Below are 25,685 nucleotides of genomic sequence, written 5' to 3' on the forward strand. Positions count from 1 at the left end.
GAAGAGTAGAAAAGCAGGAGGGCCGACGGGAGTTGTGGGAGTTATGTTGAAGGCAGCAGGAAGTTGGGGTGTGAAGAGAATGACAGAGATCTGTAATCTGGCGGTGAAAGAAGGCCGCATTCCAGTGGATTGGGAACTGAGTACCCTCGTCCCTCTATACAAGGGGAAAGGTGACCCTCTAGAGTGTGGCTCGTACAGAGCGATAAAGTTATTGGAGCATGGAATGAAGGTATTGGAAAGGGTGTTGGAGAGGAGGATAAGGAACAAAGTGCAGATCGATGAAATGCAGTTTGGATTTATGCCAGGAAGAGGAACTACAGACGCGCTTTTTATTGAGAGGCAGTTGCAGGAGAAGTACATGGAGAAGAGGAAGAAGTTGTTTCTTGGGTTTGTTGATCTGGAGAAAGCATTCGATAGGGTTCACGCAAAGTATTGACATGGGCAATGAGGAAGTTAGGAGTGGAGGAATGGTTGATCAGAGTAGTGATGGCAATGTACTAAAGAGCGCGCACAGCTGTAAGGACGAAGGACGGGAACAGTGGTGAGTTTGAGGTGAAGGTGGGAGTGCATCAGGGGTCGGTACTAAGTCCACTACTATTTGAGGCTGTGATGGAGGTGCTGGCTCAGAACGTAAAGGAGGGTTTACCGTGGGAGTTGTTGTATGCAGATGATCTGGTGTTGATTGCGGAAAGTATGGATGGACTGAAGGAAAAGATGAACAAGTGGAAGGAATGTATGGAGACAAAAGGTCTGAAGGTGAATATTGGAAAGACGAAGGTGATGGCAAGTGGTAAAGCATGTGGTGAGGTGGAAAGAACTGGTAAGTGGCCCTGTTCTGTGTGCAGGAAGGGTGTCAGAGTGAACTCCATTCAATGTACAATGTGCGCTGAGTGGGTTCATCAAAAATGTAGTGGTCTGAGAGGGTCATTAACCAGTGTGGCAGCTACATTCAAATGTAAGGTGTGCACAGAGGGAGCTGCAGATGGAGGAAATGTTGAGTTGGATCTTGGAGACGGCGTGAAGCTGGAAGGTGTGAAAACATTTTGCTACCTCGGAGACATGCTGAATGGAGAAGGTGGATCAGACTCGGCAACGCTTGATCGAGTGGGATGTGCATGGAAGAAGTTTCGGGAACTGAGTGGTGTGCTGATGAGGAGGGGAGTGTCATTGAAGCTGAAGGGAAAGGTGTATGCTGCATGTGTGAGAAGTGCTATGATTTATGGGAGCGAGACATGGGTAATGAACGTAGAGCAGCAACGAAGGTTGGAAAGGGTGGAAATGCGAATGGTTCGATGGATGTGCGGAGTATCGTTGAGAGAGAGGAAGACAAATGATGAATTGCGAAAAATGATGGGAATAGAGCCTGTGATTGATGCTGTGAAGAGGAACAGGTTGAGATGGCTTGGTCATGTGTTGAGGAAGGATGAAAGTGACTTGTTGAGAAGAGTGATGGAAATGAATGTAGAAGGAAGTAGAGGACGGGGAAGACCGAGAAAGACTTGGCTAAAGATGGTGGAAGAAGAAATGCGGGCAAGGGGGTTAACAAGGAGAGATGCAGAAAATAGGGCAAGATTATTATTATTATTATTTTTTGTATACAAGATCGAGGTTCGTGAAAGAGCTAACATTAATCACACAAAAAGTCAAACCGACACACAAAACACAAAAAACAAGGGGAGCGGCAGACAAGATGGGAAGACAACAACAAGACACAACATTTGAGAGCAGGGACATCGGGAGGACTTGGGGGGAGGTGGGAGAGGTATAAAACATATGAATACTGCAAGGACTCTGGGGTGAATTACCGGGGGTAGAAAAGATCAAGGTTTTGGATGGGGGAAGATAAGAGATGGTGGTGAACAGCTGTTTTAAAGACCTGGAGGGAAGAGTGGGATTGAAGGGAGTGGGGGAGTTTGTTCCAGAGGCGGGAGAAAAGGGGAATGAAAGAGTGAAGGTGAGCAGAGAGCCTAGATTTTGGCAGTTTAACCATAAGAGGGTTGCAGGCAGATCTTGTGCGACCTGAAGGAATATTGGGGGGACAGAGCACAGAGAGAGCTGGGGGAGCAAGGCCGGAGAGGAGTCGGTAGAAGACAGAAAGACCACCAACCTGCCTGCGGTGAGTGAGTGAAAGGCCCTCGGAGTTGACTTCATCGCAGGAGATTCCAATGATTCTGAAAGCTTTGGCCTCAACAGCGTGAAGCCGAGCTAGGTGAGAGGCAGGAGCACCAGCCCAGAGGGGGGAACAGTATTCCATTGAGCTGCGGATGAAAGCCTTGTATGTGGTGAGGAGCTCAGGTGTGCCAAGGAAGGACTTTGCACGACGGAGGATGCCCAGTCGGCGACTGGCTTTGGAGGCCAGCTTGGAAATGTGGTTTTCCCAAGAAAGCTCATGGCAGATCGTGAGACCCAAAAGCTTGAGCGACAGAACTTCTTGGAGAGGATTGTTGAGAAAGTAGATGGGAGGGTTTTCCAGTCGGTCCTTTCGGAGAGACATTGTAAGAGTGTGAGATTTGTCAGGATTGAAAGACATGTTCCACTTGTTTGACCAGTCTGTGATTTTGTCCAGGTCTGCAGAGAGTGAGGAGGCTGCAGACTGCCGATCTGAGGGATGAGGAATGGAGCGGCAGATAGTGGAGTCATCAGCAAAGAGATAGAGAGGATTTTCCAGAGAGTCGGAGAGATCATTGATGAAGACAGAAATAGCACAGGGCCCAGAACACTACCTTGGGGAATTCCAGCCAGAACAGGAAGGGGAGATGAGAGAAATCCATTCAGGGCCACACGTTGCCTACGACCAGAGAGGAAGTCCGCAAGCCATGAGTGGAGATTTCCATGAATACCATAGGAGGTGAGTTTGGTGAGCAGAGCTGGGTGCCAGACTGTATCGAAGGCACGTGATATGTCAAGTGAGACAGCTCTGATTTCCTCTTTGGCATTGAGGACCTCCATCCATTGTTGAGACAGCAGAAGCAACATGTCCAGAGTAGAATGACCTGGTCTGAATCCAAATTGATGATCAGAGATCAAGCCATTGGAGAAGAGGAAGGATTTGATATCCGAAGCAATGATGGATTCCATGACTTTGCTGATAATTGGGAGCAGGCTGATTGGTCTGTAGTTGCAAGGATCTGTTTTTGCACCTTTTTTTTGTAAAGCTGTAATGTTTGCTGATTTCCAAGATGCTGGCAGATGACCTTGAGCAAAAGAGAGGGTGAAAAGAACAGAGAGAGGGTGAGATAGAGCGGAAGAGCAGGATTTTAGGACCCGTGGGCTGATGCCATCTGGTCCAGTTGTAGAATCAGAGTCGAGGTTTGATAAAAACTTCTCCACCTTGTCAGGAGAGAAGGACACAGAGTCCAGGAGCAGTTGGGTTTGACTGGGAAAGGTGGGAACAGAGAGAGATGGAGAAGATTGTCATGGGGACCGCAAGGCTATCCCCCGCTCTAGCAGGGAAAATGGCCTTAAAATGCATGTTGTTGTTAGCATTCGTCGTGGCTTTTACATAACGCATGCGAACGCCATACCAAGGCCGGCATGCCTTCAACATAACCAGGGAGAAGGTACGGGAGGTGAGTCTGAACCAAGGATCAATGGGTCGCGACAATTTCAGCTGGGTTGTGGAAGGTGCTTTTGGGGCACGTAAAACGACCAAATACTGATCTTTCTCACTTCAACCACTTCTTACCCCTCTTACCTCACTCTCTCATCACCCTGCGCTCGCGAAGCGAAAGGCAGGGTTCAGCATTCGGGTACGTACGTCCATACGTGCGTACGTACGTACATGTCTGCATTTTAAAAATTCATTTTCTCGGCAACCGTTGGCCCGATTGACATGAAATTTTCACCATAGGAGGGCCCCCTCCTGTGGAATATTTTAGTGATTATGATGACGTCACAGGTCACGTGGTATGGGCGCCAAATTGGAAAAAAACAAAAAACTTTTCACCTCTATATCTCAAAAACCACTGCACAGAAATAATTGAGACAGGTCTCATTGCAAAGAACTCTCCATGTGCAAAAACATATGTGAATGATGACGTCATAGGTCCCGCCGTTATGACGTCATAATTCGACAAGTAAAAAACGTTATCCGCTCAGGATGAAATTTCTTGAGCATCTTCTCGATATAAATTGATGCAGAAATAAAATTCTAATGACGTCATAGGTCACGTGGTTCGGACGCCATATTGTTTTGAGTGAAAAGCTTGAAAAACCACTTAAATCCAATTTTCTCCTCAACGACTGAACAGATCGAGGCCAAACTTTGCAGGCAGAATCGCATACCCATGACGAACAAAAACGTCAGCAAGCATGACGTGATGCATCACATGGTTTCGGAGTTATGACTAACAATGCTTCGTCTGATCAGTTTGAAATTTATTGAGCATGATCTATGCAACAATTATTTAGATAATATAAATTTATGAAGTCATCGCTCATGCGGTCTGGCAACCATATTGGATCAAAAAAAAAGAAACGTTCAAAAATAGAAGAGTTGGCTCGCACCAAGTTGAATGCGCAGGGTAAGTATTCTATGAATACCATCTAGTTTCTTCAGGTGTCTGGCACCTTTTGTTTAGAAGTTCCAAGTGATTGTTCTAAGGCATCTGGTGGTGGATGTATCATGGAGTGGATAATTTGGAAATGTATACATGCCTGTAGATAGTGTGAATTGCTTAAATTGCCTATCCTTGTTTACCCGCCAATTCCCCGTTTGAATTTTGAGCACCATTTATCCCACCACTTCCTGCTTGCATGTAATGAACCCATGAAAAAGATTCAGTATTGTGTCTTCACCTATCCCGCTCGGGTTTGATCTGAGAGAGCGCTTCTGGGGGCAATTACCCCAAGCTGTTAATTGATCTTTGATAGACGATAGGGTGTGGCACGTTGCATTGGTTCACTCGGCCAATTAACGTCCGTTGCATGACCACCAGCACAGTTCTCCATTTACCTCAGTCATCTTGCCAATATGGTAAAGCAACATTGGGCGCGAGGATCCGACCAAAGGCGAGTGCTGTCGACTGTGTCTGTGGTCTTTTTATAGATGTGTCAGCCTTCTAAGTTATCCAAACTGCGTCCGTAGCAATGTTACCACGTAAACTTTTTCAAAGATGATACAATTATTTGTATTACTAAGTGGTTAGGTTTGCTGTTTTAGTGCCCAGTTGGTATAAAGATGCTGTACATGAAACAACAGGATGTGAACCACACTCTTCGATGAGCTGAGACTTTGTAAACAATAAATAAAATGGAGAATAAAAATGTGAGATGCTGCAACTGATGTTTCCAACCACATATGGATATGGCCAGCTTACATATGCCCCCAGTGAAAACATTTAATCAAAACTCAGTACTTAATGGGTGAAGTGAAAATGAAGAAGAAGAAGAGCCTTAGTGGGCGTGGGTCATATTGGATGCCTATTTCGGGGCGAGCGCTCGGTCAGAGAGGGGGTCAGTATCTTGTCTGCTGAATGAGTTTTGCAGAGATGAGCGCTGGATCTTATTGGTAAGAAGTGACTGGGATTCATGACAAATGTTTAAACTGCTTCACTTTGCTTTATAATGCTTTATTAGATTTGTAGGACTGATTAAATTATTGCCTGTTGTGTAGGATGCCAAAGATCGATTTGAATAAAGCCTCGTATCTTGGAGTGAGGTCTGGAAGCTTTTTCAATACAATGGGTCTGCTAGTTGCATCATTACTGAGGTGGAGCGTTGCCAGTGATGCAGTGCCCCTATAGATATTTTGGAAATATTGGATATCGCTATACTCTCAAATCACAGCCATCTTTTATTGAGGTCATCCCACCCTAAACCCCCACCAATCCCCCAATCTGTGTGAAACATTTGTTTTTGCACTGTTATTGAAGGAGTCCGGGCTCCAGCATGATACGGACAAAAGGATGGCAAGGCACAAACTCGTCCGAGAAGATATTTATTCGTAAAACCAACTCGGGAACACTGTAACACTGAAAAGCCCGTTTATCGGGCTGCCTTATAAAGCAAAACCAAAAACCGAAACCGAAACTGAAAGCCACGCCTCTCAAGCGAGGCGTGCTTCGGTGGTCACGTGATCCACAGGTGTAGCTCATTATACCCGCACGCGCGGCACGCTTTGGCGGTCACGTGACCAGCCACTCTGGCGCCGGGGATCCCCGCCGGTGCAAGGAGATTCTGATGCCGGTCTTGCTTGGGGGACCCATGGGTCGCTACACACGCCCCCCCAGAATGGACTTGGTCCAGGGAGGTCAACCTGAGGGGGGTCCGGATGACCCGACCGAAACGACCCCTGGCCAGTCGCGGGGGGGGGGGGGGGGGTCCGGTGTGGTGGTGGGTGGTCGGACGGGGGGTGCAGGCAGGGGGGGGTCCGGTGTGGTGGCGGGTGGTCGGACGGGGGGTGCAGGACGGGGGGCGGCCGAGGGCCGGGCAAGTCCTCGGGGGAGGCTGCCGAGGTTCCTCGCGGGCCTCCCGAGGTTGCAGTTCGCGGGTGCAGTGCCGAGAAGGCTCGAGCGGTGCACGCGAAAAGCGGGTGAGCCAACCGAGGGGCTGGTCAAGGCCTCGGGGGAGGCTGCCGAGGTCCCTGGCGGGCCTCCCGAGGATGCGGGGCTGGTCAAGGCCTCGGGGGATGCAGTGGACTGGGGGCGGCCGAGGGCCGGGCAAGTCCTCGGGGGAGGCTGCCGAGGTTCCTCGCGGGCCTCCCGAGGTTGCAGTTCGCGGGTGCAGTGCCGAGAAGGCTCGAGCGGTGCACGCGAAAAGCGGGCGAGCCAACCGAGGGGCTGGTCAAGGCCTCGGGGGAGGCTGCCGAGGTTCCTCGCGGGCCTCCCGAGGATGCAGGGTCGGAGAGGTAGTTGCGGTTGTAGTTGTAGTAGTAGTTGCGCGAGGGTGACGAAGCGGCCGTGCCTTCGGAGGGTCTTGGAGTAGGCGCGCCCCTCTGGTCGTAGAGGAGGAGCCGAGCGCGGTGCGCGAACCTCATAGTCATGGCCGTCGTTGTTTCCGAAACTCCGGCATTTCGAAACCGCGTTCGAAACTGCGCCCGAAGCCGTGCGGGAGAAGCCGGCGTCACCAGCTTAGGTGGCTTCCCTGGCTAGGGCGTGCTTGCCGTGTCCGTTCGCAGCCCCCGCATCCGTGCGGGGGCAGTCGGGGTTGCGTGTTCAAATTCGGGGTCACCAGTGAAGGAGTCCGGGCTCCAGCATGATACGGACAAAAGGATGGCAAGGCACAAACTCGTCCGAGAAGATATTGTTGCGGATATGGGATTTGGCCTCCATCCATATCCGCTTGTAAATATTCCCCTATTTCCCCAATACTCCCCAACTATCCCCAATCCCCCATTCCCTAGTCCCATTGTCTGTAAACAACACTCTGTAGCCCTGACCTTCCCCTTTTTCCCCCATTAAATGTCGTGCCCAGGTCCACCGCATCTCACGTAGACAACTATAGGACATCTTGCTAGTTATTCTTAGTCTATGTCAGTTAAGGACTCGTTTCCATTAATTCTGACTCTTCGTTGCACCAGAATGTGATTGTATGGCACCATTAGTAAGTTTAGGACCTCCCAATACCTCCCCGCATCTCTTCCTCATGGAACAACAACACCAACAACAACAACAGCGGCGGCGGCGCGGCGGCGGCGCGGGGAGTGTGCGTCCTCACTCCGGCTTGGTTAGCTGCCATTGAACATGTGCTCCGACGGGGTTACCACGCAGGGGCTCACTGTCAGCTCCTCGTCAAGGGCGGAGCCCGGTAACCCCCCGCACCCAATAAGAAGCGGCGGACCGATTCCATCTGGGGCGGAGCTAACGAGCCGAGGGCGTGTCACTCCCCGCTGGGCATGCGCAGGAAGACGGAGGTGACGTCAGATGCGCCTCAGCTTGGAGAGAAAAGGACGCCACCTTCCGAGCGCGACAATACCTCCCCGCATATCTGGACCGGACCGTGTGGATTCTGCCCCTGAGCCAAGGTGCACCTTGAGCTATCGACTGCCTGCCCTTCCTTGCCATCAATCCCTGTGTGAGTCAGTCTTGTCCCGTTTGTCTGTGGTCTGTCGGGAATAAGATAAGACTGTGTCTAAGTGCCCATCTTGCTGTGCTTTACCTCTTGCCGTGTAATCTAACCGTTCTGCATAACCAATATTATATCCTCCTCCGGAGGTCTTGAGAACTGTACCCCTTGTGTCGTTGCCTTAATCCCAGCCGTTGTGTCCTTTCCTTCATTGATTTAGCGTAGCGCGATTCGGCCAACGTTCGAGTGTAATCGGGTAAACTGTGCGAACACGGCGGCCATTCCGCTCGGTCAAGCAACATCTAAGTCGTGTCCGTAACAATTGGTGTCGGGAAGTGGGATTGGACCCGAAGCGCGCTTCACGCGCTCGAAATTATTAACGGCGAAATTTGATTTTGTTTTACAAAAATAAAAACCCGAATTTTGAAAGTCGCGCTATGGCAGATCAAGACGGCTGGGTTCCGGTAGAGGAGAGTGAGGCAGGGTCGATCCAGGACCAAATTGAGGGACATGAGGAGAGCGAAGCAGTGAGGGTAGCAGGGTCGCAAAATGGCGTCGTCGCGCACGAGGTTGCGGGCGCGCAAAATGGCGCCTCGCACATAGCTACGGTGGCCGCACCCGCTGCACAAGTGGGAGGGATGGCCCAAATGCAGGCCCTCATGGAGCAATTTATGGCGCAAATGCAGGCGTCCCTCAAACTGCAGAGTGAGCAATTAGGGGTAATGGGAAACCAAATGGGGGTAATGGGGAACCGGATGGAGGCTCAGAGTGAGCAAATGGGGGTAATGAGGGACGAAGCGAGGGGTACCGGTGAGGGGTTAGACAATAATTTTAAGGGATTAGACAAGAAATTTGGGAAGTTAGACGACAAATTTGAGGGGTTAGACAACGGGATAAAAGAGGTGAAAAATGGGTTAATGGGGGTAGAAAACAGAATGGCCGCTCAAGAGAATCAAATGGAAGGGATGCAAAAGGGGTTAGAGGGGTTAGAAAACAGTATGGAAGGCAAATTGAGGGACATGAGGGACCAAGCGGAAAGGGAAGTTAAACAAATGGGGCAGCAGATAGAGGGGGTCAGAATGGGGGTAGAAACTAAACTGGATGCTCACAGGGAGGAAATGGAGCAGATGAGGGTGGCATCTGGGCAGGAGATGCAAGTGATGGGAGAAGAGATCAGAAGAGGTGTGAGTGAGGAGGTCGGAGGAGTGCGCGAGGAGGTGAGGCACTGTAAGGAGCGCATGGAGAAGGAGGTGAGGAAGGGGACTGTAAAATTGCAAGGTGGTATAGAGGAGTTGACGCTGGGAGTAGAACAACTGACAGTGGGACAAAAGGAGTTGGGGGACCAGGTAAAAAAGAACACAGCGGAAATAGAGGGTTTAAAATCGACACAGAAGGAGATGAAAAAGGACGTAGGAGTAATTAAAAAAGAGTGTCAGACGGTACATGAGGACCTGACGAGGAAAATGGACAAGGTGGTAGAGGTGATGGAGGTTAAAGAGCGGGAGGTGCGGGAGCACATAGAAAAAAATAAAGTGGAGTTAGAGGAAGAACTTAAAGGGGCGCACGAGGAGATGAAGGAGGTGAAGCAGAAATTAGAAGAAGTGGAAGAAGGGGTGAGCGAAATTAAGAAGCGACGGAGAGAGGATAAGAAAGAGATAAAGGAGGAAGTAAAAGAATTGGTCCAAAGTCTGTGTTCGGATCGTGATGATGTGCTCATTAACCGGATGAGGGATTCGCAGGTGATGGAGGAGAAGCGAAGAGAAAGAGGACCCGGTGTAAGTGGTGACTAATATGGACGTGCGTATGATGCGCCAGGTGATTTAATAAGCTTGGGGGTCGAGATAGACCCGGATGTTCGTGAGAGGCCAAGAGTGAGGTGTATGGCTGGTCCGGAGGGTATGGAACGAGAGGTGCGAGGTGTGGGTGAGCAAGGTTGTGGTGGTATGGAATGGGTAGCGGGTTGCAGAAGTGTGACCCATGCATCGACACCAACAGGGGTAGTTGTTAGAGGGACAGGGGAGGCACGAGAGCCCCTTGGGGGTAATGTACTGTGGGGGCCCGGCCGGTTCGGCCCCGCGCTGACCCCGCAAGGGGCGACGCACGGGGTCCGGCAGGCGGGCAACGACTCGCATACGAGGTGGTCCCACAAGGTCCCACTCGCGCCGTATGACGGCAAGAGTGATCTACGCGCGTACCTGGTGCAGTTTGACTGTGTGTGTAAGGGCAACGGTTGGGGTGAGGACGAAGGTGGAGTACACCTGGTGGCCGCATTGCGCGGCGCGGCGGCGGAGGTGCTGACGGCATTACCAGCGGGTGCTCTCACCCTGCCAGCCCTCCGCGACGCCCTAATTAATCGATTCGGCATTGAACAGCAGAGCGAGCTTGTTAAAGCTCAGCTCGCGCTGCGAAAACGCAAGCCCCAGGAAGCCATCGGGGAACTTGCCCACGACATTCGCCGCGCAGTGGGGATCGCACATGCTAGCATGGCAGCGGATTCCCGGGAAAGCCTGGCGCTGGACCATTTTATCCAGGCCCTCCCGGATATTGAGCTCCGGCAACAGCTCGCCATGTGGCGCCCGCAGACTCTGAGCCAGGCGGCTGACGCTGCGGCCCGTTGGGAAGCAGCGAGGCCCCTGGCCCGGGGGAGCGAGCGTCACGCAATGGCGGTCCGCCAGGTGGGACCTCCGATGGAGGGCGGACCCCTTAGGGGGCCCGCCCCCGACGTGAGTCCTGACCTGGCGGGCATGGTCCGGAGGCTGGTGGACCAGCGCCTGGCGGGACCTGGACCATGGCAGGCGGCCCCGGAGGTGGCCCGCGGTGGACCACGAGCGGGTAATCCAATTCGGACTTTCAGGGGGGGAAATTTGGAATTCCGGAGACAAGCACCTTATCAGGTGAGGTGCTATACTTGCAACCGTCTGGGTCACCTGGCGCGGCACTGTCGAGCCACGCGCCGGGATGATCCCCGGCGGTTGAGGTCCTCAACTCCGCCCAGGGGGGAGCGGGTTAGCCGACCCCAGACACCCCCCCGCCAGACCCCGGGAAACTAGAAGGTGTCGGGCACGTAGGGCGGTGTTCGGCAGAAGAGGATGGAGGAGAGCCCTCATTGACGCGACAGGTCATTTATTGTGGCCAAATTGGAACCGGTAGCCTGACAATCAGATGCAAAATTGCCGGCGTGGGGGTAGACGCCGTAGTGGACACAGGAGCTAGCGCCACGATCATCAGCCCTGTGGTCCTTGATTCGAGCGCAGGTGGCTGGGATAAGATCCAGCGCCTGCAAAATTATAGTTTGCAACTTGCTACCGGGGTAACGGCCCCGATCATAGGGCGTGGTTCTGTGACCCTCAAGTTAGGGTCGGTAAGGAGGGAGATAGATGTTTGGGTGGCGGAGGTGTGCGACCCATGTTTAATAGGGTTGGATTTGTTGACTGCCAGCGGTTGTAAAATCGACTTGTGCCGGGGGATCCTGCAGGTGGGAGTAGAAGAGCTGCCGTTAGGGGGAGTGAGCACGGCCGAGAGAGCGGAGCTGGAGGCTTCCGAGGCCGTGACCATTCCCCCAAGGGCCGAGGCGATAGTGCCGGCCCGGTGGGCAGCTCGCCCAACATGGCAGGAGTCCTGCGGCCTGGTCGAACCGGTGGCAGCGCAGTCCATACCGGGTTTAATCGTGGGCCGCACCCTTGTAAAAACGGACGGACCGGTAGTGGCCGTCCGAGTAATAAATATAAGTACAGAACCACGCACTATAGTAAGGGGCACGAGGGTAGCTGGCTGCACCCCAGTTGAGGAAGTCGCGACAGTGAGGGGCGAGAACGTCCAGCCGAGCCGGCCCCGGGGGGAGCCTTCAATAAGAAGTAGGAATTGGCCCGATCCCATTTGCGAGATGGTAAATCGTAGTAGCGTAGAGTTGGGAGGTACCCAGAGGGAGGCCTTACACAAACTGGTTGGGTCCCATTTGGACCTCTTCTCCCTGTCCACCGAGGATATTGGACGTACGGGCCTGGTGAAACATCAGATCCACACCGGTGAGGCCCGGCCTATTCGTCAGGCCGCCCGACGGCTCCCTTGGAGCAAGAGGGCGGAAGCTGACGAGCAGGTTGAAAAAATGCTCGACGCAGGCGTGATCGAGCCCTCGGGAAGTCCTTGGATGTCACCTGTTGTGCTGGTCAAAAAGAAGGATGGGACCACGCGGTTCTGCGTGGACTATCGCCAGCTAAACAACGTGACACTCAAGGACTCATATCCCCTGCCAAGGATTGATGACACCCTCGATGCCGTTGCGGGCTCAAATTGGTTCTCAACTTTGGACCTCAAGAGTGGGTATTGGCAGGTGGAGATGGATAGGGCAGGGAAGGAGAAAACGGCATTCTCCACAGGTAAGGGACTGTATCAGTTTACTGTGATGCCGTTTGGTTTGTGTAACGCCCCCGCCACCTTTGAAAGATTGATGGAACATGTACTAGGTGGCATGCCATGGCAATCATGCCTGGTGTACCTGGATGACGTCCTAGTACATGCCAAAACGTTCCCCCAGGCAGTAGCTAATTTGGACCAGGTGTTCGGGTGCCTCAGACAGGCAGGGTTGAAGCTGAACCCGAGCAAGTGCACCTTGTTTGCCAAGGAGGTGGCCTATTTAGGCCACGTCATCGGTTGCGAGGGGGTAAAAACGGACCCAGACAAAATTAAAGCGGTAGAGGAGTGGCCCGCACCACGTACCATCAAAGAGGTGCGGGGATTTTTGGGACTCTGCTCCTACTACCGGCGCTTTGTGGCGAAATTTGCGGAGTTGGCCCGTCCCCTCCACCGGCTTACGGAGAAGGGGACGCGATTTAATTGGACACGGGAGTGCCACGAGGCCTTCCAAAAATTGAAGGGGTGTCTAACATCCGCACCCCTTCTAGCGTACCCCACTAGCAACGGGGCATTTACCCTGGACACGGATGCGAGCCAGGAAGGATTGGGCGCAGTTTTGTCTCAGACACAGGAGGGCGTGGAGAGAGTGATTGGTTAATATAGTCGGGCCTTAAGTAGGCCCGAGCGAAATTATTGTGTCACTCGCAAAGAGTTATTGGCTATGCTGGCTGCCATGAACCATTTCCACCCGTACTTGTACGGGCGGAAATTTTTGGTTAGAACTGACCATTCCTCCTTGCAATGGCTCCTTCGGTTCAAGGAACCAGAGGGCCAAATTGCAAGGTGGTTGGAAAAGTTGCAGCAGTACGATTTTGATGTGGCCCATAGGGCCGGGAAGGCCCATGGTAATGCGGACGCACTCTCTCGGCGTCCTTGTCTGGGGGAAAACTGCAAATTTTGTGCGAGACACGAGGAGAGGGAACAATTGGGCGATTCGGACCCGACCCTCGTTGTCCGGGCAACCCGGGTGAGAGGGCCAATTTTGCCACTAACCGCAGATGAGGAATTCGGAACTTTGGCATGGAGCACGGCCCAGCAGGAGGATCCTGTCCTGGGGCCAGTGTTCAATTGGGTCAAATTGGGGCAAAGACCAAAGGGGGAAGAGGTCACCCCCCTCGGGGCGCAGACCAAGGCATATTGGGCTCAGTGGAAAACCCTGGAATTGAAGGATAACATCTTGTATCGCAAGTGGGTGGAGGTTCCCTCTGATAAAACTTCCTGGCTGGTGGTAGTCCCAAATAAATTTTAGACCGATATATTGCAACAGGTGCATTGTACCCGCCCCGGCGGCCATTTGGGCAGGACAAAGACGACATCGCAGGTACGCCGGAGGTTTTATTGGGTGAATATGGGGCGTGACATACAGGACTGGTGTCGGAGATGCGACGCCTGTACTGCCAAAAAGGGACCAGCACGGAGGATGAGGGCCCCCCTTCAATTACACCAGGTGGGGGCCCCCCTAGAGCGGGTGGCCATGGATATCCTAGGCCCACTACCCCGCACCCGCCTAGGTAATAAGTACATCCTCGTTGTGATGGACTACTTCACCAAGTGGCCGGAGGCCTACGCCCTCCCCAACCAAGAAGCAGGGGTGGTAGCGCAGGCCTTCGTGGAAGGATTTGTGTGCCGGCATGGGATTCCACAGGAGTTGCACACCGACCAGGGACGAAATTTTGAGAGCAAATTGCTAAAAGATGTGTGCAGTCTCCTGTCAATTCGGAAAACCAGAACAACGCCTTTAAGACCTCAATCTGACGGGATGGTGGAAAGATTCAACCGAACTTTAATCCAACAACTGGCACTGTTCACCGCCACCCGTCAGGATGACTGGGACGAACATCTCCCTTATTTGCTCATGGCCTACCGAACCAGCCAGCACGGGGCCACCGCATGCAGTCCAGCGTTGCTTATGTATGGGCGGGAGTTACGGGCTCCCGCCGACTTGCTATGCGGTCCCGTGCCAGACACAGTGGTTAACCCGCCGAGGGAGGGGTACGCACGTCACCTAGAGGAAGGCATGGAGCTAGTCCATGCCTTCGCCCGCCGCCAACTCCATCTGGCGGGGGAAAAGATGAAGCGCAGGTACGACCACCGGAGCCAGGGGAGTCAGTACACTCCGGGCATGAAGATTTGGTTCTTCAATCCCCGGAGGAGGAAGGGTAGGTGCCCGGAACTCACCTCTCCCTGGCAAGGCCCGGGGGTCGTCCTGTCGCAAGTCTGTGACGTGGTAGTAAAAATCAAAATGGGGCCACGAGCCCTCCCTCGGATCGTCCACGCCGACCGGATAAGGCCTTACACCGGCGAGCAGGCGCCCCCGTGGATTGCCTCGGCTTTAGATGCCGAGGCGGGACCCAGTACCTCTGAATAAGGGGGGCTTATTAGTGCCAGAGGACTGGGGGATTGATGAGCGATGGGCCCGGTGGGTAAGGGTGGCATCCCTGCCACCCTTCCCAGGTGGGGCAAATGCGCTATAGCTTATGGGGTGTATGGCAGTGAAAACTAGCCCGGGTGGGTTAGGTTATATTGATAGGGCCCTAGAAGATGACATTAGGTAACGTTAAGTTTAGTTAGTGACTGATACCTGTAGTGGGGACGCAGGTAGATTAGTATGGATGATAATGACGAGGGAGCGCAATAGTTTAAAGGGACGACTGGGAAGCGCAAGTTTCAGAGGGGGGTAGTTAGATGAGATGATGCTGTGTGAGAACTGGACAGGTGTGTGGAGCAGTGTGTGAGTAGTGAGTGTTGTGGATCAGCGCGAATGCGCTTGGGGAGAGAAGGGTGCAGGCGGCACCAGGTGTGAGAGCACAGGTGTGCAAGTACAGGTGTGTGGAATACATGGAGTAAGTGGTACGGAGTGGTGTGCATGGTGCGAAGGTGTGGATGGGGGAAGAGTGGACCCTTTTCACGAGTACCCGGGGAGGGTAGTTTAAAGAATAGGTAGAGGGTATAGGTAAATTGTGGTTGGATATTGGCATTTGTGGTGCGGTTGCAGAAAGGTATTGTGGATGGGTGCATTAGTGTTGTGGAAATGGCTGGGCGTGTAGCCTGTTAGTGTGTGTAGTTGGTTTGGGCACTCCACCACTGTGAGGATGTCGGCCAGGTGAGGCCGCAGGTGGGCTCTGGGAGCCGTTAGTGTCAGTGGGGGCCTGAGGATCCCGGGTGTGGATCGGGCAGCCCGTGCCAGAGAGGGCACTGAGGGGGTGAGAGTGCGAGAGGGCCTTCCCCAGTTAGTTAGGTTAGGGTGAGGAGCAGGTAAGCTCGGGTGGCAACTACAGTGGTGGAGGTGTGCAGGTGGGTAGACCTGCTGGGAGAGCTACACGTCACAGCCCAGAAATTGTGCGAAGGCACCGGGAGATGAATCGGGGGAGTGAGACCCCAAATTGAGAAGCACCACAGTTTGGTCAATGGGAATTGGTTTTTAGAACCCATAGAGTAAGTTGGCCAATGGATTGGCAGGGAAAGACCCCGGGTAATGTAAAGTTGTTAAAGTCATTTAGGAAATAGTTAGGATTGATGAACCTGTCGCACCATACGCAGCCACTTACCTGAGGTGATGATGATGACTCCACACCTGTGTTTTCTTTGTTCTGTGTGCAGGAAATAAGAATTGCTGGTTGGATTGGTGAGACGCATCACGACGTGGATGAGACATTGGGGGTGATTCCATCTCTCCCTCCTTAGGAGGGACTGATGATGAATTGGTGATGGCAAATTTTGATGTTGAGTTGGAGATGGCAAATTTTGATGAGAGTTGGAAATGGCAAATTTGATTGGTTAGGAGGGAGAGAAGACGAATTTGGTTTATGGGAGGAACGGGGAAGACAGTAGGGACGTTTGTTGATGTGTAAAGTAGATGTTTATGGGTAGTGTTGTGTTTTGTGGATACAGTAAGGGGTAAGGGAGGGGCAATGTAGGTTACCTGGTGGGGGGGGGGGGGGCGTACGGTAGGAACGTACCTGTCTCACCTGGTTCCCATGTGCCCCCAGTGTGCATCACCTTGTATTGCGTGCACTTTTGCGCCCTTACCACCTTACTCACTTGTCTTCTTCTTTTGTCTCCCACCTCCGAGGATCTGGCTTTGGGGCAGAGAGAGAGGAGAGAGAGGTGCTGGCTCTGCAGTTGTGGGCCTGTACTTTCGCTGCTTGCTGCCTGGATCGATACACCATATGGACCGCAATATTTGTGGCCGCCCACCATGGACCGCAGTTCTTTTGCGGCCAAGCACCACCCGTTGATGGACCTATGGGTCAACGTGGCACCTATGCCATACAGGTGAACCACTTTTAGTTGGCCCTCTGACGGCCACAATACAGAAATGGACGCGGTTGGCGCCTTTCTTTATTTTCTAAGGAAGCTAGAAGGCCAAGCACTTCAGGAAGGCAAGACCAGCGGCAGAACATCGGCCGGCTGCGACACCACCGGTGACGTTGAACACTTTATTGGTGCACCGGATGGTGCTGACTGTACATGATGGGGTGGTGCTTTTGGTGCTTGGATGGGGTGCTCTGCACATTATTAAAGGCCGTAAGGCCACAGGGCACTCGTGGGTTGGTGTATCGATGCTGGCATGCGTGCTCTCTCTATGCATAACATCTGCATGTGTTCCTCCAAAAACAGGTCCTGGATCGTAGTGTAAATATCAGTGTAGTCTTGTGTAAATAATGCTCCCTACCGGCTGTATGTTTAGTTTGAGGATTCTTTCCGCGATTCGGTTATCCTGTGGGTGTGTTTCTGTGAGGAGAAGGGTGCAACGTCGCAGGGGGACATATTTACTCATTTGTGAACATCTGTAAAACTGTCGCACTCAGGGTTGAGTTAATAGTAGAGGGAACTACATCTGAGTGCCACACTAACGTAGGTAAAAATTTATCGGGTCGGGACGCCCCGAGGTAGAGAAGGGTGCAATGTTGCGGATATGGGATTTGGCCTCCATCCATATCCGCTTGTAAATATTCCCCTATTTCCCCAATACTCCCCAACTATCCCCAATCCCCCATTCCCTAGTCCCATTGTCTGTAAACAACACTCTGTAGCCCTGACCTTCCCCTTTTTCCCCCATTAAATGTCGTGCCCAGGTCCACCGCATCTCACGTAGACAACTATAGGACATCTTGCTAGTTATTCTTAGTCTATGTCAGTTAAGGACTCGTTTCCATTAATTCTGACTCTTCGTTGCACCAGAATGTGATTGTATGGCACCATTAGTAAGTTTAGGACCTCCCAATACCTCCCCGCATCTCTTCCTCATGGAACAACAACACCAACAACAACAACAGCGGCGGCGGCGCGGCGGCGGCGCGGGGAGTGTGCGTCCTCACTCCGGCTTGGTTAGCTGCCATTGAACATGTGCTCCGACGGGGTTACCACGCAGGGGCTCACTGTCAGCTCCTTGTCAAGGGCGGAGCCCGGTAACCCCCCGCACCCAATAAGAAGCGGCGGACCGATTCCATCTGGGGCGGAGCTAACGAGCCGAGGGCGTGTCACTCCCCGCTGGGCATGCGCAGGAAGACGGAGGTGACGTCAGATGCGCCTCAGCTTGGAGAGAAAAGGACGCCACCTTCCGAGCGCGACAATACCTCCCCGCATATCTGGACCGGACCGTGTGGATTCTGCCCCTGAGCCAAGGTGCACCTTGAGCTATCGACTGCCTGCCCTTCCTTGCCATCAATCCCTGTGTGAGTCAGTCTTGTCCCGTTTGTCTGTGGTCTGTCGGGAATAAGATAAGACTGTGTCTAAGTGCCCATCTTGCTGTGCTTTACCTCTTGCCGTGTAATCTAACCGTTCTGCATAACCAATATTATATCCTCCTCCGGAGGTCTTGAGAACTGTACCCCTTGTGTCGTTGCCTTAATCCCAGCCGTTGTGTCCTTTCCTTCATTGATTTAGCGTAGCGCGATTCGGCCAACGTTCGAGTGTAATCGGGTAAACTGTGCGAACACGGCGGCCATTCCGCTCGGCCAAGCAACATCTAAGTCGTGTCCGTAACAATATTTATTCGTAAAACCAACTCGGGAACACTGTAACACTGAAAAGCCCGTTTATCGGGCTGCCTTATAAAGCAAAACCAAAAACCGAAACCGAAAGCCACGCCTCTCAATCGAGGCGTGCTTCGGTGGTCACGTGATCCACAGGTGTAGCGCATTATACCCGCACGCACGGCACGCTTTGGCGGTCACGTGACCAGCCACTCTGGCGCCGGGGATCCCCGCCGGTGACGTCACCGGCTGGAGCAAGGAGATTCTGATGCCGGTCTTGCTTGGGGGACCCATGGGTCGCTACATTATCAAGTTTGTAAACATAGGATTTCTGTGCCAAACCAGCATTGTGTAGTAATGAAGAATTTGAATCCAGGTCGGACAGGAGCAAAACGGGAGAGGGAACACTATAGTGAGGCTGGACTGTGCTGGTGAGACACTGGAGCCCACTGTAGCTGCGCTGATCAGGAGTAATTAACTCAATGAAACCTGTTGAACTGGGCAGGGCCCTTACAACATGGGAAGCTTGAAGAGCTGACACGTTGCAAGTGCGAGTCTAAAACACACTTACAGATTTATACACCAAATGACATATTAACTATCCTATTTGTTCTTCCGTCCTGGTGCGACTGGGATTTCCTCTCACCTGCCAAATGCGAACATTGGCAGACTGCGCTGTCCATGACCATCAGCCAAGGGCAGGCGGTCCAGCTTTTCCAAGGTTACTGGCAGATAAAACAAAAAATCAGCACAAGGTCGCTGAAACAGCCTTAAATTGTGTTTTGGCATTTAGCGCCTGGAACTTCTGCATCGAGAAAGCAAATTCAAAGCCTGTCTGTATTTTGCTCCGGGGTGTGCAAGTGGTCTAACCAGATGGGTGACATGAGCTGTTTTAATTTTTTTTAAAGTGAACATACGTTAACAGCCTTTTACATGCAAAGATGACATTATCTGGTGATTCAACAGTTGAGGCTTGTTCAACCTCTTTCGGCAAGGCATCCCAGTACAACAGGCCATAGGGTCCTGCTCAGTGGACAGCCGGCTTAAAACGTAAAATAAAGTCGAACATATCAAATTGATTCTACAATATCTAAAGAACTTCATCGAAATTCCTCTTATACTCACCAACTAAAATCCTCGGCCTAAATTTCTGCTTCGGCTGCTGAACGGCCATGAGCACAATTGACACTTTTGAAGACTTTCCATGTAATTTTGGGCATTTTTTTTTTTACTTTTGGCAAACAATACGAGGAGATGTAAACAATACAAGGCCCGTCATTACCGCACCATATCCAATATCAACTCTTTCACTGTCATGAGGCCTGGAACCATGCATGGCCACATCAGGCATTGCCACATGACCAACGGGATTTGTGCAACAGGTCATCCGGTGCGCGGCCCACAGAAGCAAAAAGGAAATTTTACCAGAGCACCGACTGAAAGTGGCCTACTCTTTTGTAACACATATAAAGCTGTTTAACATCAGCATCACGTAGATGAGACAGGTGGCTTCGATGTCCCCATCCAAAGGTTGGCAGGCCTTGAGCTGCTCACATTCACCAGACCGGCAGTTTTCCTTCAATTCCGACTCCATTCAAGGATACAACTGAGGCTACAGAGCTATCATGCGACCCAATGAATTAGATGGATAAATTAGTTAGGAGGAACAAAGTCTCCAAGGGAAAGCATAAACTTCATTACATAATTATCAATACCGTAAAACATGTTCCAGGTAACTTTTGAGAAGGGATCATCTATTTTAGTACTGAATTTTGGTGGGGGCCTTTTCCCCTCCACTGCCCTCAACCTGCACTACTCAAATGAAAGCAACCCATATAAATCCCTTAATTCATGCATACGTAATTAAAATATATAATTAAATATATGGATCCTCATCATTAAGGAAAAATAAATAACCACCTTTAGAGGCCATTTTTCCCCGCAAGCGGGGGTTGGCCTTTTTCGGGAACCGTGGTTGTTGTTGTTTTTCGGTTTCCCTTTTTGAAGCAATGTTTTACGGCCGGATGCCCTTCCTGCCGCCAACCCTTTTTGCCGCCTTTAACGACAAGCAGGGAATTACCAGTGAACTGGTACTCAATTAGCCGACCTCGGAAGGATGACAGGCTGAGTCAACCCCCCTGGCGTTAATTCAGCGATCGACCGGGATTCGAACCCAGGATCCTAGGATCCTAAGCTGACACCCTAGCCGCTAGCCCAACACCAGGGTTTGCCCAACTAGCCCAACACCAACACATTAAGGAAAAATAATAAATGAAAATCACAAACCGGTGGTCGTTTCCATTCCAGTCCAGCAGGTATTGGTTTCTGGTAGAAAACTGATTCGTTGCTTGCGGGGAAAAGGGGGTCTTCAAAAAGATGTCCATTGTGGAGACACTCGGCCTTCAATTGGGCGAAACGCTGTCCCTGGTACAACCTCAGACTAGGCATGACTCTTGCTCCTATGAAACAGGTCAAAGTGAAATAAGCTACATCCATTATATGATCGACCACTACCCAAAAGGGATGGATGCTGTACATGATGGTCACAGCTTTGCAAGAGTTTTACTTTCCACATAGTAATTCATCCTTCCTTGCACATGGCTTTTCAGCAAAACAAAATTGTGAATACAAAACACGTAAAATAAGATTTTTTTTAAATAATGAGAGATATAGAGAGATGTAGATGAGATATAGAGATGTGGATGAGATGTAGGTGAGATGTAAATGAGATCTAGAGATGTAAATGAGATATAGAGATGTGGATGAGATGTAGGTGAGATGTAAATGAGATATAGAGATGTGGATGAGATATAGAGATGTGGATGAGATGTAGGTGAGATGTAAATGAGATATAGAGATGCAGATGAGATATAGAGATGTGGATGAGATGTAGGTGAGATGTAAATGAGATATAGAGATGTGGATGAGATATAGAGATGTGGATGAGATGTAGGTGAGATGTAAATGAGATATAGAGATGTGGATGAGATATAGAGATGTGGATGAGATGTAGGTGAGATGTAAATGAGATCTAGAGATGTAGATGAGATATAGAGATGTGGATGAGATGTAGGTGAGATGTAAATGAGATCTAGAGATGTAGATGAGATATAGAGATGTAGGTGAGATGTAAATGAGATCTAGAGATGTAGATGAGATATAGAGATGTAGGTGAGATGTAAATGAGATATAGAGATGTGGATGAGATGTAGGTGAGATGTAAATGAGATATAGAGATGTGGATGAGATATAGAGATGTGGATGAGATGTAGGTGAGATGTAAATGAGATCTAGAGATGTAAATGAGATATAGAGATGTGGATGAGATGTAGGTGAGATGTAAATGAGATCTAGAGATGTAAATGAGATATAGAGATGTGGATGAGATGTAGGTGAGATGTAAATGAGATATAGAGATGTGGATGAGATATAGAGATGTGGATGAGATGTAGGTGAGATGTAAATGAGATCTAGAGATGTAAATGAGATATAGAGATGTGGATGAGATGTAGGTGAGATGTAAATGAGATATAGAGATGTGGATGAGATATAGAGATGTGGATGAGATATAGAGATGTGGATGAGATGTAGGTGAGATGTAAATGAGATATAGAGATGTGGATGAGATATAGAGATGTAGATGAGATGTGGAGAGATATATAAACATGTAGCGAGATATAAAGATATAGTGAGATATGCAGATAGACAGATAGATATAAAGAGATGTAAAGAGAGAAGATGATTAGATGGAATTTATAAGTAGAGGGCATGAGGAAATTTTGAAAAGATAAATAGACAACAGGGAGAAGGAGATAGAGTGTGAATAGTAACTGTATGAGTGTAGAAGGTAATGAGGGAATAATTAAAGTTCTGCAAGAAAATTAAAAGGTTATTTGTAACAAGTGGATAAAGGAGAAAGAAGTAAAAAAGGAGTTGACTACACCGACACAATACCACAAATAATTACTCACAGATTGGAGAAGCAGAAACTTTACTTCAAATGTATTTGCCTTCTCTCTTTGCTCACTCCGGTCTTACGCTTGGACTCTGTTCTGAGCCGCCTGCACAAAAGCAATTCCCTCTTTGCCTGTAACCCCGCCCTCTTTGCCTGTAACCCCGCCCTCTTTGCCTGTAACCCCGCCCTCTTTGCCGCCATCCCCGCCCTCTTTGCCTCCATTCCCGCCCTCTTTGCCTCCATCCCTGCCCTCTTTGCCTCCATCCCCGCCCTCTTTGCCTCCATCCCCGCCCTCTTTTCCTCCATCCCCGCCTTCTTTGCCTCCATCCTCGTCCTCCTTGCCTCCATCCCCGCCCTCTCGGTCGAGCGCACACCTCCAACAGGTTGAACAGTTTACGTTTTGTATCCCACTGATAGACCGAGTCTGGATCCGAACCTGAACCAAAATCGAATCGCTTTAGTTTTATCATAAAGTGTCCAAAACTTTGAAATATTGTGCTATATTGTTTTCGTTTTGTGCCAATCTCTCATAGTAAGGGAAACATATGAAAATCTGTTAACTAAATTGTTACCAAAAAATTTCTTCACCAATATGTTTGTAAAGGTGTGTAATAACATGTGTTAAAATGTTGAAGTTCAACTCCCGTGGGAAACCCAGAAAAAAAGCTGTTGAATTCGGGTACCGAAAAATTATTTTCGAGAATTTTTATTTTTTTTAATCGGCCCTTAAGTAACTTATGAGGGGTCAAATAAGGGTTTTTTCATGATTCTGAGTTGATTGTTAACATTTATATTTCACCACAGACACTCCTTTGTGGAAAAATAATTTCTAAATATATCTCATTTTCTACTTTGCAGGACATGGAGTCTAGCAATATGGATGAAGACGTTACTCCACCTGTGCTCAATTGCTTCATCTGTGCACGCTCGGATACACCAGCTGAAAGGCTCATACAGGCAACTCCAAAGGGATACTCAACTTTATTGAAACAAGCAGAAACTGTCGAAAATGTTACTGTTGTGGAACGTATGAAGGAGGCTCAAAAGGAAGGAAAACTGAGGTACCACCAGAAGTGTAAAAATGATCTGTACAACAACTTTGTTGCAACCACCAAGAAGTCAGCTCAAGCATCAAAGGCAGAGAAAGAGTCATCAAAGTTGAAGAGAAGACGCACTACTTGTGAGTTCAGTTCATCAACTGGCTGCAGTTCTAGAAGATCACAGTCAGTTGACCTCCTGTATAAGGATGTATGCATTCTTTGCAACCAACCAGCCCAGCTCTACAAAAATAATCCAGCACAAGGTAGAAAGAAATACAGAGTGCCAGATAATTTGACTGCAGATACACTGAAGGCAAGCTTGCTGAAGACAGCACGGAGTCGCGGGGATGACTGGGGCACTGAAGTCACTGGATGCCTGGAAGGGATCAACGACTTGGTAGCAGAAGAAACACTGTACCATTTGCGATGCAAACTTATGTTTGCGAGAGGTGACAGTTTGTCCAAGACTGATGAGGAAGGAAAAAGGAAGAGAGGACAGAGGAGTATTGATGAGGAGCGAGAGGCAGTTTTTATTGATTTCTGCGAATGGTTAGACTCAGAATTAGAGCATGGGGTAATGAACATGGACCAAGTCCATGAAAAGCTGCAGGAGTTTGATCAGTCACCAGAGAAGAGCCTTTCTTATTCAAAGCATTGGCTAAAGATAAAACTTCTAGAGAAATACGAAGACACCTTGTATTTCACAACACGGGAAAGAAGGGCAGATGTACTCTGTCTCAAAGATGGCACCGACAATATTCTGCGAGCGCATCATGCTAATCTTGACCATGGAGATGAGAAGACTCAGATCATAAAGACGGCACTCAAGTTCATATCCAATGATATTGCCTTGATTGATTTAGGTCCAAAGTCATACCCCACCACACACAGTATGACTGACATCGATAGTCAGCTGACACTTGTTCCTGCAAGCCTTCAGATGTTCCTTGACACAGAAGCCACCAAGGAAACAGTGATTCAGGCTGGTACTGCGATTTTCAAGTACATTTACCATGGACGAGATACTACATTGGGTGAAATTCGGTACAACATGTTCTCAAGGAAGGCAGCGGCAGGAGTGATCAAACCAGAGACTCTACCTCCAACAGAGGGTGCAGCTGCACAACATTCACTCCGTGCCTACCTGCAGACCCGGGACTGGATCCTTCTACAGAGCATGTCTCTGAACCCCAGTGACTATGGATGGACAATAGGTGTGCATGGGTATGAGCCAGTTCCAACACTGGACCCCACGGCTCCTGAGGAGCTATTGCAGTTCACGAGCTGTAATTGTCATGGAGATTGCAGCAACCGGCGATGCAGCTGCAAGAAGAATGGGGTCACGTGCATCTCGGCCTGTGGAGTCTGTAATGGCATTACATGCAGAAACTGCAGTCATGATGTTGTTGAGTCTGAAGAAGACATAGACAATGACTGTTGAAACTTCTGACATTGTGAATGAGAAATAACTCTTGAGTATTATATATGTATGTGAAATAAAAGCTACTTTGTGTGTAAATGTAAAAGTGAAAATATAAATGTTAACAATCAACTCAGAATCATGAAAAACCCTTATTTGACCCCTCATAAGTTACTTAAGGGCCGATTAAAAAAAAAAAAAATTCTCGAAAATAATTTTTCGGTACCCGAATTCAACAGCTTTTTTTCTGGGTTTCCCACGGGAGTTGAACTTCAACATTTTAACACATGTTATTACACACCTTCACAAACATATTGGTGAAGAAATTTTTTGGTAACAATTTAGTTAACAGATTTGTGAAATATCTCATAAAATGCCCTTACTATCAATGGTGAAGTCGAATCCCTTTAAAAAAAAATTCTCATATCCGGATCGGGATCATCACCAAAATCGAATCAATTCTTCTGTCCCACCCCAAAGTGTCCACCAAGTGTTGTCGATATCCGTCCACAACTTTTTGAGACATCGTGCTATGTATCGTGTTTGTCTGCATCATTCAATGGTGAAAAATCACTTAAAAAATTAAATAACTGTCATATCATAATCCATATTCAGATCTTCACCAAAATTTAATCAATTCTTCCTTGTCAGACACCCAACCTCTCCACCAAGTGTCGTCCAAATCCGTCCACGATTTTTAGAGATACCCTGCTTTGTATCGTTTTTGGCCCGATCTCTCAATGGTGAAGAATCACTTAAAAAATTAAATAATTGTCATATCATAATCCATATTCAGATCTTCACCAAAATTGAATCAATTCCTCCTTGTTAGACACCCAACCTCTCCACCAAGTTTCGTCCAAATCCGTCCACGA

At 49.8% G+C, this 25,685-nt stretch overlaps 1 protein-coding gene across 2 annotated transcripts in view; it reads right to left on the bottom strand.

The window, feature by feature from the left end:
• Positions 1-22,486, bottom strand: part of LOC137435333 (calpain-5) — a 47,968-nt gene extending 25,482 nt beyond the window's left edge. For both annotated transcript variants that reach the window (XR_010986040.2, XM_068129026.2), the window contains exons 1-2: positions 22,367-22,486; positions 20,682-20,854 (exon numbers count right to left, since the gene is read on the bottom strand). Coding sequence is in view for 1 of the 2 variants with exons in the window: in XM_068129026.2 (XP_067985127.2) it covers positions 20,682-20,843 (162 nt within the window). In the remaining variant the exon portion in view is untranslated. The remainder of the gene's footprint in view (positions 1-20,681; positions 20,855-22,366) is intronic.
• Positions 22,487-25,685: the final 3,199 nt, after the last annotated feature.

The sequence above is a fragment of the Myxine glutinosa genome, chromosome 9, assembly GCF_964187855.1.
Source record: "Myxine glutinosa chromosome 9, kmMyxGlut1.1, whole genome shotgun sequence".
Classification (NCBI taxonomy): Eukaryota; Metazoa; Chordata; class Myxini; order Myxiniformes; family Myxinidae; genus Myxine; species Myxine glutinosa.